General features: G+C 42.5%; 1 protein-coding gene across 1 annotated transcript in view; it reads right to left on the minus strand.

Moving 5' to 3' along the window:
- Positions 1 to 15576, minus strand: part of GC (GC vitamin D binding protein) — a 122307-nt gene that overhangs the window by 61728 nt on the left and 45003 nt on the right. The window contains exons 2-5 of the mRNA XM_083174641.1: positions 13807 to 13876; positions 9120 to 9264; positions 6766 to 6970; positions 1952 to 2091 (exon numbers count right to left, since the gene is read on the minus strand). Coding sequence (XP_083030767.1) covers positions 1952 to 2091; positions 6766 to 6970; positions 9120 to 9264; positions 13807 to 13876 — 560 coding nt within the window. The remainder of the gene's footprint in view (positions 1 to 1951; positions 2092 to 6765; positions 6971 to 9119; positions 9265 to 13806; positions 13877 to 15576) is intronic.

Genomic DNA, 15576 nt, shown 5'->3' on the forward strand with positions numbered 1-15576 from the left:
TCCTTACTATAAATCTGTATAATCAGTGCTCTTGTGTGACCCTAGTGGCCACAGAAATACTGGGTGACATTCTATGTGCTGCGATTTGCGTTTTTTGCGTTAATTAGTAAAAAAAATGGCGATATCGCATTTGTCCTTCAAAACGCATATTTAATAGGATGCGCTAAGGGACAGAAATCGCATATTATGTGCGTTAATGCATGCTGACCAAAAGTGCGAGATAAATTCGCATTTTTATCGCATCCAGATGTTTTCGTAAAGAAAAGTATACAAATCGCTTATTTAATGCAATGCGTTTTCGCAAATCGCACTTTTAAGCTGACTAATATTCGCCCTTATTTCAGACCAGGTTCTGTTTGGCGAATTAGCCAGAACCCTGCACAGATCGCAATGTTCTGTGCAGGGTTCTGGTGTAAAAAAAAAAAAAAAAGGTTAAAATAAAAAAAAAAACTAGCGCGGGGTCCCCCGCCAGAGCATAACCAGCCCCGGGCTCATTGAGCCGGTGCTGGTGACATAAAATCAGGGTCTCCGACAAATAGGGGTCCCCTTGATTTAATGAAACCAGCACCAGGCTCAAGGTCCGCGCTGGTTCCCAAAATATGGGGGACAAAATGACTAGGGGTCCCCCGTATTTTAAGAACCAGCACCGGACCCAACCAGCCAGCAGGGTAATGCCACAGCCGGGGGACACTTATTATATAAGGTCCCGCGGCCAAAGCATTAACCCCCTGGCTGTTCAGCATGGACAGGGGTCCTGGGGAAGTGGGGACCCCCCCAATGAAGGGGTCCCCCCCCTCCAGGACTTACCAGCCCATGCTGATAGTCCGGGGCTGTCCCCGATGCCCCTGGGCGGTGGGCATCGGGCTGATGGATTGTGTAAAAAAAAGAAGAAAAACTATTGTTTTCTACTGGCGAACTATGAGTCCCAGCAAGCCTACCCCGCATGCTGGGACTTGGAGAACCACAAGTCCCAGCATGCGGGGCATTAAAGGGCTCGCTGGCACTTGTAGTTCTACAGTACAAAAAATAGTTAAAGAAAACACACTGACACCCTGTAAAATAAAAGTTTAATACACACATAACACACACACACACTGATACTTACCTACCTTGAGCCCGTAGGTCGGTCCCTGGATCCTGGGTCCGGGCTCCGGGGCTCCAGGGCAGAAGAGTCCGGTTCCGGGGCCTTGGTCCTGGTTCCGGGGCTGGTCCGGGGTTCCGGGGCTCCTGGGCTGAAGAATCCGGGGTCCAGGATCCGAGGTAGTCCCCAGGGGTACCTAAGGAAGGAAATCCTACCCACCTGGTCCCCGGCGACGACCTCGGCATCCTCTCCGGCAGAAGCGCTGCTCCCATCTGGTACCCGGCTTACAGGACTTTCACAGGCGCAGAGATGTTTCTTCCTCGGCGTCTCTAGTCAGAATGATTTCTGGCCAATCAGGAGCCGGCTCAATGAGCCCGGGGCTGGTTATGCTCGGGCGGGGGACCCCGCACTCGTTTTTTTTTTTTAACTTTGCGCTTTCCTGCAAACGTGCGATTTTCAGACATGAAAATCGCAAATTTTCAGGACTAAAGACAGCGCACCACTTCGCCGCAAATCGCACCACTTCGCACTTTTCAGCCTCCAAAACGCATCACATTAAATATGCGAATTTTGACTGAAAAGTGCGATTTGAAAAAATGCGATTTGCGGCGATGTGGTGCGCTAAAAAAACATGCGCATTTATCTCAAAGCATAGAATGTCACCCACTGTTTTTACTCTATGGATATAACCTGACAACTTTCATTGTGCCATTAGCTATTCCATCAAACCATCTTCCTATTAGTCAATGAAATGATTTGTGACTTTTAACATACTGTAACAAATTTTCTCTTGAATTAGAACGAGATATTAACAAATAGTGTCATTAAAACTATAATGAAAGTTGTATATAAAAATAATACAGAACAGACCTGATTTAGAAAGCATGGTGTCGCCTTTTTAGCTGTACAGCATTCTTTTATCATATTTAAGTAGTTTTCTGTTGAGTTTACGATAACAAGTAATGGAGCATGTGCAAAATTACTGGAGTATTCATACAGAAATCTGGAATGTAGACACAGAAGATTTACATTTACACAATATACTTTGTCAACTGTGCAACATTTCACAAGCAAGTTCTATGGAAAAAGCATAGAATATTGATTAAGCATGGTTTATGGTTACAGTCTGACATTAGAATACAGAATTTTAATTATAATGTTATCTTATTAGCAGACTTTACTCCAGTAAGATATGTTAAACCAGATTCGGACTGACCCACAAGGGTACAGCGGAAACACACAGTGGGCCCAACTAGCTAAGGTCCCACACCCTCCTCTATGGATCAGGATCCAGTCTGTGCATTTGAAATATACATTACACATATGTTACCTTATATAGCACATGACTAAGGTATATATTATACAGTGCATTGCTGTTACCAATCTGGCTCAGTATCATGCATGCACTAGCAGCATTTACTATATATATTCATGAAGGAGCCTAGGCCATGCACTCTCTAATGGTTCGCCAAGCCTCTGTGGCAGATGACCACACTCCTTCTGGAGACTGACCACGCCCCTAATCATGGGCCCCTAACACAGCATTTTCCTGGTGTACCCTTCATGTCCCAGTCCAATATTTTATTAAACTCCAATTTTAAATGTGGTTTTAATAAAATAATAAAACAATGCTTAATGCAATGTCTATTTGATTTGAAAACAATACTGATGTCCAGGTTTATTTTAAAGCGCCAATCATTTACACTGCAAAACCAGTTTGCCAATCATTAAATATGTGGACAAACAGAAGCAGAACTAACTGACCCAATGTAAGCACAATTTACTTAATTTAATAATTTTTGCAGTTATTTTCAAAAAGAAAATTTTAATTTAGGGGGCTGTGAAAAAAATGCTGATGACCTGGCATGCCGCCATTCAAGAAAATTTGGGAACCACTGCTCAGGGAAAAGTGTGCGCTAAGGCTCTTGTAAGCACACTTGTTTATTTGTTTGTTTAAGTGATCAGCATTTCTACTCAGACCATAGGCGTGCGCAGCACATTTTATTAGGGGGTGCACTGTCAAAGGGGTGTGCCTAGCACCACATATTGGGCAGGTATAACACCGCCCATTGGGAGTGTCTAACAGCGCCAATCAGGCGTGTCTACCATCCTCTATTGGTACTCGCTACAATATAAAACGTCTCTCAGTATAATAATACATGCATATAAAGTAAAAAACATATATGGATGATGCAGGAATGTAGTGATATGACAATGGTCTGTACAAGTAACAATGCAAAACACACATAATTGATTGATGGGCGCTTCTTTCAATGGAATACAGTTCTAAAAAGCAAAAGTCTTTGGTAAAAGGTATTGCTGGTAGGGAGGTGTTCATAAGGGTGGGCACAGCATTAGGGGGTGCCTGTGCACCCATAAGACTCAATGTGCGCACACCTATGACTCAGACTGTTTGACTGGAAACTATGTTTATTTTTACTAGTTGTTTAACTAGACCCATGACTATAAAGCCTCTGCTAGTTTACACTAAATGCAATGGGTGCGGGCTCTAAGTGCTAGAGGGAAAATATATTGTAGGTTTGTACAGTGTATTGATTTCTAATATCCACTCAACAGTACCACTTTAGTATCCACTCAACAGTACAATCAATTACACGTATTATATACAGTACAGTAATAGTTATGTACTTAAGTATGGCATTATATGCTGTACCTAAGTATAACCAACTAAAGCTGTAGATTGTTAATTGTTTAAAGGTTTAAGTAGGAGATGTTTCTATAGAGTGCTCAGCTGTGCTGCCTAGCGTCCAGCGTGCAGCAAAGTTGGCACAGCAAGTATGCCTGCAGACTATGATGCACATGGCGTGAGCCAGTGCTGCCGTGCTACAGGTGCGATGAGCATTGCTAGTATGGCTACATCTGTATAACAGTACTTAGAATAAGTTCCCTGATTAAGCTGGTTGTGTGTAACCATTGTGTGTAACCAGGCTACAAGTACACTTTGGGCCTGATTCCAACCAGATTGCAGAGCTGCGAATTTGAGCAGCTGTCAATTATCGATAAACTGCGCATATGTACTGTTCACAGTATGCATGTGCGAGGCCGTGCTGCGATGAACTCCTGCGACGATCTCTGTTTGTGGGGGTGGAAACCAAGCGTTTTTGCGACTGGCAAGAAAAAAGCGTGGCGTGCCAAAAAACAAATGCTGGGAGGAAAACACAGGCATGCCAAAGCCAGGTAAGGGAGAGTGTGTGATGTCAGTATCAGGCCGGATGTGCCTGTCTTCATTGCAGCTGCCGAGTAAGTTCGGTGCTACGCGGCAGCTGCAGAGAGATGTGACCAGTGCAAAGATCATACGATGGTTAGCCTGTTACGGTGGGTTTTGAACATTTGTGATCAATTGCAAATGGATTTGCAGCCGTATACCCGTATACATCCATTTTGTATACATTCATTTTCAAGGTGGGTTTTCACTGGAGCAGGGTGGGGGCTAAACTGATCACTGCTGTCCGAATTTGCGGCTGTGCATCAGGTCTGAATCGGGCTCCTTGTGTGGTGGACTTGTAGCCTGTACAACACAAACAACCTGTGGCTCGCCAACTGTTGTACAAGGCACTTTCTAACTTCCAGCAAATCTCACAGTGCAATGATTAATCAGAATGTAATTTAGTCCTTACAATGTGAGCTCTGCAGGAAATGTAGAAAGTGATTTGCACTCATCATACAGAGCTGTCTTTTTCTTTTCTGTTTGCGAGCAGATTGCACAAGCAGCATGTGGTTTGAGCCATCTCATCTACCAAAAGTACAAGTCTTTGATATTAGAAGAATTGCAGCCTCTTTGAATGTTAAGATAGAATACTGGCATTAATACATTGCCCTGTTCTCTACTTTGCCATCAATTTCATTATGAAACATGAACCCTGCGATCTCTTTAACTGACAGTTATGTGGTTTTCAATTTGTACATTACCCTTTTTTTACATTTCATGGTTCTGCATTACCTTGCAAAACATAAAATAGCATGCAGTGTTGCAAAGTTGGTCAGCAGTACATCCTGGCACAAGGATTTAAGTGATAAAATGGAGAGTGACAAAGTCATCCAATCATATCCTACCTGCCATATCACAGACTGTGTTTGAAAAATGTCAGACAGGAGCTGATTGGTTGGTTGTTTATCAATCTCCATTTTATCACTTTTGAAGCTTATTGCATCTGGCCCTTCCTAATTATAGCACTAACTGTGTTTCACCACTCACCATACACAGCATGGATGTTGTGAGTATTTAGAGGAAGAAAATATCTTACAACTTCTTACAACCGTTTCATACATTTCAGCATGGATGCTAAACCGATACTGTACAATTTATAATTGACAATTAGAACATTATCCTTATGCGTAAATCCGTTGGGTGATAATGTAGAACATTTAACATTCAATGACCTTTTATTGGCTTTGCATTCAATTCCTTTAAGCTTCATGAAGAAGTTACTTGGATGCAAGTGCAGTAACAAACTGAGGGCAGTAACTAACTGAGGGCAGTAACTAACTGAGGGTCCTAAGGCTGATAGATAATGTATACAAATTTAATGACAATTGAAACACTTTGTGTGCACCCAGTACTCCAGTCAGTTTATTATGTGAATTCTGAAGATAAATTACTGTTAACTTACTGTATGCAATATATTTCTTTTTTATCTGTAATTTATGAAGAAAAATCTCTTTTGTTGCTTTACTGTATGTTTACATTCTGGAATGTTTTTGTTCATCAGTGGCAGGTGGGGAGTACGACTGGGGCGGTACACCTGTCAAACCGCAACGCAGGTGTCCTAAGGCGAGCTCAGGGAGGACAGAAACCTCCCGTGGAGCAGAAGGGTCCCATATACCTGACGTGTATCAGGGCAAACCCCCGATCCCCTGAGTGTCAATAGGGGGATTGGGGATTTTTTAACATTCTAAATATACCTGATCCCATCCTTACCAGCATCCTATCGGCAGAATGGCGATGCCATTGGGTCAGAGGATCATAAGATCACCAGCGCAGGTGTATAGACCTGCTCATATAGTTGATATGCTGATTCCAATATGTAAGAGAAAATGTGGAAAATAGTTTTCTAATATTATAATTTTCCCTTATTGCTTTACAGCTAACTAGTAATTATAAATAATTTAAAGCTCTGCAAGTTGTCTGATAGGCAGTACGGATGGTGTAATGGTTAGCATTACCACCTCACAGCACTGACATCATGGGTTCAATACCCACCATGGCCCTAACTGTGCGGAGTTTGTATATTCTCCCCATAGTTGCGTGGGTTTCCTCTGAGTACTCCGTTTTCCTCCCACAATCCAAAAATATACTGGTAGGCTAATTGGCTCACAACAAATTAACCCTAGAATGTCTGTGTGTGCATGTACATTTGTGTTAGGGAATATAGATTGTAAGCTCCACAGGGGCAGGGACTGATGTGAATGGTCAAGTAGTCCCTGTAAAGCGCTGCAGAATATGTGTGCGCTATATAAGAAACTGCTAATAAATAAATAAATAAATAAACCATATACAAATACAGAATTTCTGCATGACGGTAGAAATGTTTGGCATACAGTATTATTACAGAAAATGTATTCGTAGTATTCTACTTTTATTCCAACAACAGTACTGAGCTCAGCGGATTTACCAAAGTGATATATATACAGAAGATATAATATTTTATTTACTTGCCTCCAAGAGAATGTCTGTGGATTAGTCCTAAAGGAGCTGCACAGTTCTTCATTAGATGGTTCCACATATGTTGGAAATTCCTTTGGAGGCTGCTTTAAATCTGCTAAACAAAGTTTTCTCTCAAGACCCTTGTGAACACAACAACTTGCAACACCAGGGTGCTTAGGGAATGGAGACTTTGGATCGCATGATTTTTCGGATAAGGATGATGCCTTAAAATAAAAATACAGTACTATAATTCCATGAATTGAATAGAAAACCACATTGTTCTACAGTACATGTAAACTGATGTTATAATTTTCTATATACTTCACACAATTATTTACTGGAGAAAATTAAATAAAATATTGACCCAGTTTAGCAAATAATACAAATTGAATGACTTCCTTTAACCTTTAGGTACTAATCTCTGAGTTAACGGAGGTTTGGGGCATTGTTCTATTTTTTAAAAGCAGCAACCAAGTAAAATCAACCTCAACCAGCCCCAAAAGTTTGACAAGGTGAATTGTGATGTTGGAGAATACCAATCAGGTATTATGGGGTGACTTAGTTAGGAATGGTAAGAATGCTACAAGTACTGTTGCGTTCCTCATTGCCATGGCGTGCATCCCATTCCATTGAATGTGTGTGACCCAGCAAGCTGGATGATGCATGCTCAGTTGGATTCAGACTGGCCTGTGAAGCCTTAAAGTCTTGGCATTGCCAGGCAGTATTGCTGGGCAACAGAATGTGTCTCCGCTGCAACAATAAGGGTCTAACAATAAAAGCACTAATAGTTTTTTTTTAGCATCACTATAAGTAGTGGCAGAAAACCTGTTCTGAAGTCCCCCAGCCACTAGTGCGATATGACCACTTTTCATCCTAATCGGAACGAGGGTTCGGATGGAAAGTGGTCATATCGCATTTTCTTCTGACTCCAATCCGAGGTGCATTCCTGTGCTCCTTGGATCAGAGTCACAGATGGCTGCCATGAATATTTATCATATTCCGCAGCCATGACTGCAGTCGCATATGATACATCATATGTAAAAGAATACATGGTATGTGGTCCAACACCCCTGTAGCTAACGGGAAAGTTGGGGGGTATCGCATGCGATACCTTGTGCTAGCGGATGGGGGCCTAACAGTGTCTACTAGTACATAAACCCAAAAGAGAAGAACTTTAAATGTGATAACTACAACAATAAGGACTGATGTGTCTCCGGTAAGACCTGCCCAGTCAGCAAATATCATCGCCAGTATAATATTAGTCACAAGAAAATAAATTATACTAACACCAGACTATGAATTACAAACATTGGTAATGCCTGACCAAATTGCAAGGCATTACCTTGCATTTATACCTAATTTGTAATGGCTTGATATTGGTTCATGGCATGGTCGGTTTAATGGTTAGCAATATTGCCTCACACCATTAAAGTCATGGGTTTAATTCTTATGGCAGCCATAAGTGTATGTAGTTTACATATTCTCCCAGTGCTTGCATTGATTTCTTCTGGGTCATTCTTCTCTACTCTCCTGAAACAGTCCGGATACTCCTGAAATTTTGGTGGCACTCTCCAATACTCCTGAAATTTGGTGGAACCAACCAGCCGCTTGCTACTGCTGTCTTTGGTATACTAAGTGTGACAGACTGTGTTGTTACACTGCTGACAGCTTCTTGACTCCAAGCCAATCAATCAGAGGAAAAAGGTGTTGACAGATTCCCAAGGCTCCTGCACAATTCTGATTGGTGGCCTATTCTTGCTACTCACTTGAACCAGAGCACTTATTGACTACCTGAGACTTTTGCCTCGTGACTAATATTTCTCTTCTCTGTTTCTGCAAGAAAACTGCCCCAGGAGGCAGATCCCAAGTACTAAGGGTTCATAACTGTGCGTGGCATAGAGCAGTCACAGTATAGTATATCAGGTTCGGGGCTAAGATCATATAATTGAATTGTAAGATTCCAGATATACCATTCCCTGCCATACCTTGCCCACTACAGTGAAGACCTAGTTGCCCCAAGTTTTCCTCGTACAACCAAAAGTATACTGATAGGGTATTTTTTTTTCCTGACAAATACTACCCTAGTTTGTACACGTAGGGCAGGGACTGAATTGAATGTCCAAATGTTCTCAATACAGTGCTGCAGAATACATGTGTACTATATAAGTAAATATCTCTGTATTTCTTGGCTGTTGCTGTACATCATATGAATGGCATATTATCCTGCAACTATGAGTCTTACACTTAGCAACATACAGTGTCTTTTATTTTATAAATGTGTTTACTTACTGGGAAACTGAAAGGGAAATAATAATACAGTAGGTATGCTATTGGAAACACACTGTTAGGAATGGATGAATCTTATAAGTTTACCTTACTGTCGTAACAAAGAGTCGAGGCTTTGTCAGTGACTCCTTCAGAACAACATGTTTCTACCAGTGAGACTATGGCTTTCACCAGGTGATCTATTTCTTCAAAAGTAGCATTGGAATACTTCCTGCTGTTCATGATGACCGCTCTGAAAGAGAACACAGTATTTCAATAGATTTATTCCTGAATGCAGGAGAATCAAAAAGAGGGAACATAAACTACAAATGTACAGTATGTCCATTACCTGCGTGCAGATAGGAAATAGATGCTGCAAACTTACATTTATTAATATGGTTTAATATAATAAATGTCAGTGGTACATTGTACACATGGTACTGCTATTATTCAGATGTTCATTAAACTCAGAACGGGATGTTCTAACTTTCGCTGCCCTCTAACGCCCCCTTCGCCGGCCACCACATTCTTAATAATCGCATATGCTCTAACATATGCGATTTTTAAAACAAGGGACAGCTCTTGCGATAAGAGCTGTCCCTTGCAATGCGGCCACGGAGCTGGACTTCCGGGTCTGAGACCCGAGAGTCCGTCTGCGCAGAGCGCCAGGTCTGGCCGCAGGGCATGCTGGGAGGAATCCGTGTCGGATCTCTCACACAGCGCGGCGGTAAGAAGCCCATAGGCTCCAGCTTTTGCAGTGCTGACACTGCGGAGGGGCAACAGAGAATACAGAAATGCGGTAAAACCCCCGATAACGGGGTTTTTACAGCATTTCTGCTTTAGAGAATCCCACCCTCAGTCGTTTTGCAGTTAGTAAAAAAAAAATATGCAATAGAAAAATGCAAATAATTTCAGTCAAACAACATGCTGTACCCAGGAAATAGCTACACTCTGAAAGACAAACTGTAGATGGGATTAGACTGTAGATGGGATCTAGATCAGGGGTCCTCAAACTACTTTGCTCAGGACCCCATTAGACAATAAAAATAATTACAGGACCCCAGCAAGTTACTGCAGAAGGTCATCACATCACATGTTTAGTTAGCAGACAGCACATGAATGGCAGCATTGTGGAGGCACAAAATAATGTGAGTCTAAAATAATAGACAATTAAACAGATTTTTCAGACTCCTTAAATCACTGGCTGAGATTAGAAAAGCTATCAGCCTGACGATAAGCAACATGTAGTCGCATCGCCATACTGAGAAGGTGGGGACCCATTTTGGGATCAGGACCCACAGTTTGAGAACCGCTGATCTAGACCAACATAATATTTTTGTCAGTTGTTGTTTGCATCTAGCAGAACCTGCTGTCATGCAATAACCAAAATATTATGATCTGGGCAGTCATTGGGCCTAATTCAGACCTGCTTGCAAAACTGCTTTTTAGTAAACGGACAAAGCCACGTTGCACTGCAGGTGGGGCAAATGTAACATGTGGAGAGAGAGAGGGTGAGTTATATTGAGAGAGAGAGGGTGAGTGATATTGAGTTATATACAGTGGCGGTTCGTACCTTAATGGGGGCTGCATCAGGGGTACCGCGATTCAGGCACCCCCTCCCCCTGTCGCCGCTGCCGATACTTCCTCTCCTCCCGGCGCCTGTGCTGTGATGACAGGCTCTGGGACTGGCGCATGCGCAGAACAAACATGTGTACTGCGCATGCGGCCAGCTTCTATGGGCTGTTGCCCAAGCAGCCCATAGAAACTGCAATCTTGGTCCCTGCACCTATACAATATAAGTTACAGGCACTGGGACCAGCGCGTGCACAGTACCGATATAGGTACTGCACATGCGCAATCGCCATTGTTGCATGCCAGCCCACACAAAGGCGTCCTGGAGGGAGGGAACACCTCCCAATGGGACTGCCTTTGTGACTGGCAGGTCAGACTTCCAATTGGAAGTCACTGCCAGTCACAGTGAAGCCAGTGCAGTCTCATCTGGCTTCACTACAGTGGCAGATTTTACTTGGGGGGGCTGCAGCCCTGCAGCCCATAGGTAAAAACCGCCACTTGTTATATTTATTATAGTTAGATTTGGGTGAGTTATATTGTTTCTGTGTAGGGTAAATAGGGGCTGCTTTATTTTTATGTTGCAATTTAGATTTCAGTTTTAACATACCCCACCCTAATCTAACTCTCTCTGCACATGTTACATTTGCCCCACCTACAGTGCACATGGGACACGGTATTGCGCATTTGTTAAAAAACAGCTTTGCTAACAGGTCTTGAATGCTACAGCTGAATCATATGTGGCCTTTAGTACCCAGGCATTTAACCTGAGAGCTAGAGACAAGAAGCCGGATGTAATTCAGTGCGAGTCTGGTGACCGTGCGGGATGCCGGCTGAATGTGGAGTTTTTTTAAAAAGGGGCATTCATTTGCAAGGCAAAACCATGCCTTGTAAATGACTGCCCCTTTAAAAACCTCTGGGGTACTGTAGTGCCATGTATTAACACTTTAATGATAGTCTATTAAACAAATGATGGGGAATGTAATAGGGTATGTAAATCAGAAAGAGAGATTTTGTGAGTGTTCTTTTTTTTTTTACCCTTTGTGTGCCAACGTTGCTGTGAGAGATTTGCAAAATATCGGGTAAAATTGCCAGCGTTGATCAGAGCGGAGCTTTTTTTTTATAGCGCAATATTTAACTAAACTTCAAGTTAACTGACTTCAAATCATTTGCCGGCAATAACTAAAATGATAATACAGTATTCCTCTACCATGGCCCTTGCATTTTTAGTGGATATTTTGCACATCTCTCACAGCAAGTTGGCACTGATAGGGTTAAAGCTGCAAAACCAGGTTGATTTTGCAGTGTAAAGGATTGCCACTTTAAACAAAACTGGAGAATTATAACAAAATCACTCACTTTCTAATACTCAAATCATATTACATTACCCCCAATACAGTATGTTAGTTGGTCATTGCAATGCTCATATCCTACCCAGGGACAACCTGCTTATCCAGAAATATTAAAAAATATTTTTTTTAATCTGTACTAATGATTTTGGTACCTAAGAGAAAGCATTGAATTGAATGAACTCAGTAAATGTTATTTTGCACCATGGGGTTATCTATTTTTATTCTGTACTATCACTTACTATGGGCCTTATTCTGCTTGGTGCGGTCCATTCCAAATTCTGTCGGAGGGCACTTTTTAGCCGTCTGCGCATGCGTAGGCAACGTAATGTGCATGTGCCACGCATGGTCTCCGTACTCGTTCTCACTAATACCGTACAGAAATATCCACTGAATTGACTCTGGAAATATGGGCGTAATATGGGTGTCATTCGGACCTACACAAGGGCGTGGTTTCAAAGTGGGCAAAACTGGGCGTAAATATGGGCGTACACGAGAGAGTAACCGAACTCTGGTAGGCGTGCATTCGGACAGGACACCGACTGCAAACGAACCAACACGCATGAAATCTGCGGTCTTCATAAGCAAGTTTCACTTTGTGGAGACCACTTGTTCATGCGCTAGGCATTCGGTTCGCCCAATTAGTACGCCCGCACCTGAATCACTCTCAGCTGAACACAATACAATCCACTCCTCTACTCATTAGTGATTAATTACACTCGTTTCATAGCTTCAATTGGAAGCATTGCTGCCTAAATGGACCATTACTAAATACACAAATATATGCTGAAAGCACGACTGCATTCTTGCTATTTTACACACATTTACACTGCAAGCAATGGGCAGAAATTGGTATCACTAATATAAATATACATGTCACTTTTACGGAAATACCCCGCATCGGTGCGTACGGGCAGCTTTCCGTCCATTCTGATGGTGTAAGACCGTGCAGAATCGTTGTGTTGCCACCGCACACGCACGGTTTGGATGTTGTCTGAAAACACACCCTCTTCTTAGAGAGTGAGTCCGTCCGAATGCGGAGGACCTGTGGGCATTTGTTCTTACAATCTCCGCACAGCGTGGCATTCGGTCAGCTCCGAAAGAATTCAGAAAGGACCGCACCAACCAGAATAACCTTCTATGTGACTACGGTAACAGTCAGAAATACTCCACATTACTGTATTAAAATTTCAACTATATTTTCATCTTCTCCCTATTGCCCAGCCATTTGTTTTGCCTCTATTATAGAATAAAGTTTTGCCTATTAATACAAATCTTAATGTAATTGCTAAATGCTTTTCAAACGATCACTTTTGAATAAGCCTGCATTCCTTAATGTAAACATCACTCAATGTTTCCCATCATGAGGTAATTAGTTATTTACACAGCAAAAACGTTTACAAAGCACAATTACTACCAAAACTAGTACTTATTATGCTGCTGATCAGTGGCATCTGCAGTGCAGTGCTGTAAACATGGCGCCTGGGAATCGGCATAAGACATTACACACTCTTAAGCCTGCTCCTCGACTTCTGTGAAAGCAGTCAACGGGAGTCAGGGCCTATGAGTGTGTTTTGGCTTATGCTGATTCCTAGGTGCCGAATTGCACTGATGCTTGCAGCACTGCCTGATGGGAAATCCATCCTGCACATATTTTACATGTATGATAACATGTATGTTTATATGTGCTTAGCTATCTCCCCCATCCCCTACATGGTAGGCGCTGCAGCCGCCACTAATGCTGACACATCTAAAAACAAGATGATTCACACTGACAAATGTGTTAAAGTTTTTTTAAAGATGGGATAAGTAATTTATGTAATATTAATTACATATATTTATGTCTCGTAATTATATATGTAAGCATGTAAACATACATGGCAGTGAACTTATCTTTTCCAAGCATTTTGTATTCTTGGCATACTGTATCCCGTTGGTATGGTTTACCTGAAATTAAGGAAAAAATTAGATGCTGATTATAACAGTGCTCGAGCTACATATGTAAACCATGCCTTGAATACATAATTATACAATTAAAAACATTTTTGCACAACAAATTATATAATACACAGCATTGCTTATTATAGCTTGTATTCTAACTTTATTTGTAAATTTACGAGAATCAGATTGCATGGAATTAATCATATCACATACCAATTTTTTAAGTCTCCTCTCCAGGAGAAGCCTAGAAAGGAGATGCTGCAGGGCATTTCATGGGGTGGGATCATATGGATTTGTCATTAGGACCCATCCCAACACAAATCTCAAAATCCACGGGTCAGTTATGAGGAGGTGGGGCTAATTGAAGTGATTCAGTCATTTTGCACATCCCTTTTCCCACAGCTTCCGCCACTGCCAGTAAGTAATATATAATCCTGCCTGCTCCACTTAGAAGAGTGCAGGAAGCAGGAAAGCCACCTACATTTCGGGGAATGCAGGACTCTAACCCAAAAATCATGAGCTTCCCGCAGCTTTCAAGGAGAGTAGTCAAGTATGTGATATCGGGCGGGATATACTAAGGGGAAAATACGGTTAAACCCCCATTTTACCACATTTTCCTATGTATTAAAACCCTGCCGTCACGTTACTGCATTGTAGGGTATGGCCACCTTTGGGTGGTGATACCCTATAAAAGCCTATGGGCTTATTTTCGCCCGCCCGACACCTCTGCCGCAAACCCGCCGACCCCCCTCTCCCCCTCCCTCTGGCTTACCTTACTCCTGGACCCGGAAGGTAAGCCCTTCCTCCCCCTAGTAACACAGCCGGACGTCCTTCCGGCTGCAGGGGGGAGGAGGAGGCGCCAGGGACAGCCTGCTTAGCTGTCCCCGGAGTGAGGGAAGAGGCAGGCGGCAGGGAGATGACGGAGACCCCCTGCACACCACAGTACAGGTATTGTGGGGGGTCTCTGTCACCGCACCGCGATGCCAGCCGCATATGTTAGCTGGAATCGCGGCGGGCAGGCGACGATGAGCGGCGATGTATGTTAATACATCCCGCCCATCAACTGTTATTTTCTCAGGACCTAAGTTAAGGTAGATATCTACACTGACACTTATTTTATATTTTTTCCATGTTTAATGTGAAAATTAGCTGATTAATCTCTTTAGTTAAGGGGATGCTTGCAGTGTTATTTTACAGAGTTTAATTTATCAGTGGTCACTATTGGATAAATTTACTAAAGGTTCTAAAATTGAAGAGGTTGCCCATAGCAACCAATCAGATTGTATAATTTCTCTATTGCATCCTAGAAAATGATAGACAGCATGTGATTGGTTGGTATGGGAAGCATCACCTTTTTCATTTTAGAGTTTTTCATGTTTTTTTGTTCCGACATGGACACCGTATCAGTACACCATGTCTTCTCGCTTGGCTTGCTGTGCTCATCAAGCTTCGGAGACACTATTCTATTCTCCTTCCACGCCCTACTGGATGGTAGAGCATGCAATACTGCCCGTTGGCCCATGTTGGCTCAACAACAAGCAATCAACCTTTTTCATGTGTTGACCTGAGGCCTGTCAACCTTCAGTGTTCGACCAATTGCATGTCGACCTAGTGACTGTATCCCAAGCAGAGGCGTAACTAATATTGTGGCGCCCCCCCGCCAAAAAATTACCTTACCCCTCCGCATGCCGCCGCCGCCGGCCCCG

This window comes from Crinia signifera, chromosome 1, assembly GCF_055691185.1.
Source record: "Crinia signifera chromosome 1, ASM5569118v1, whole genome shotgun sequence".
Lineage (NCBI taxonomy): Eukaryota > Metazoa > Chordata > Amphibia > Anura > Myobatrachidae > Crinia > Crinia signifera.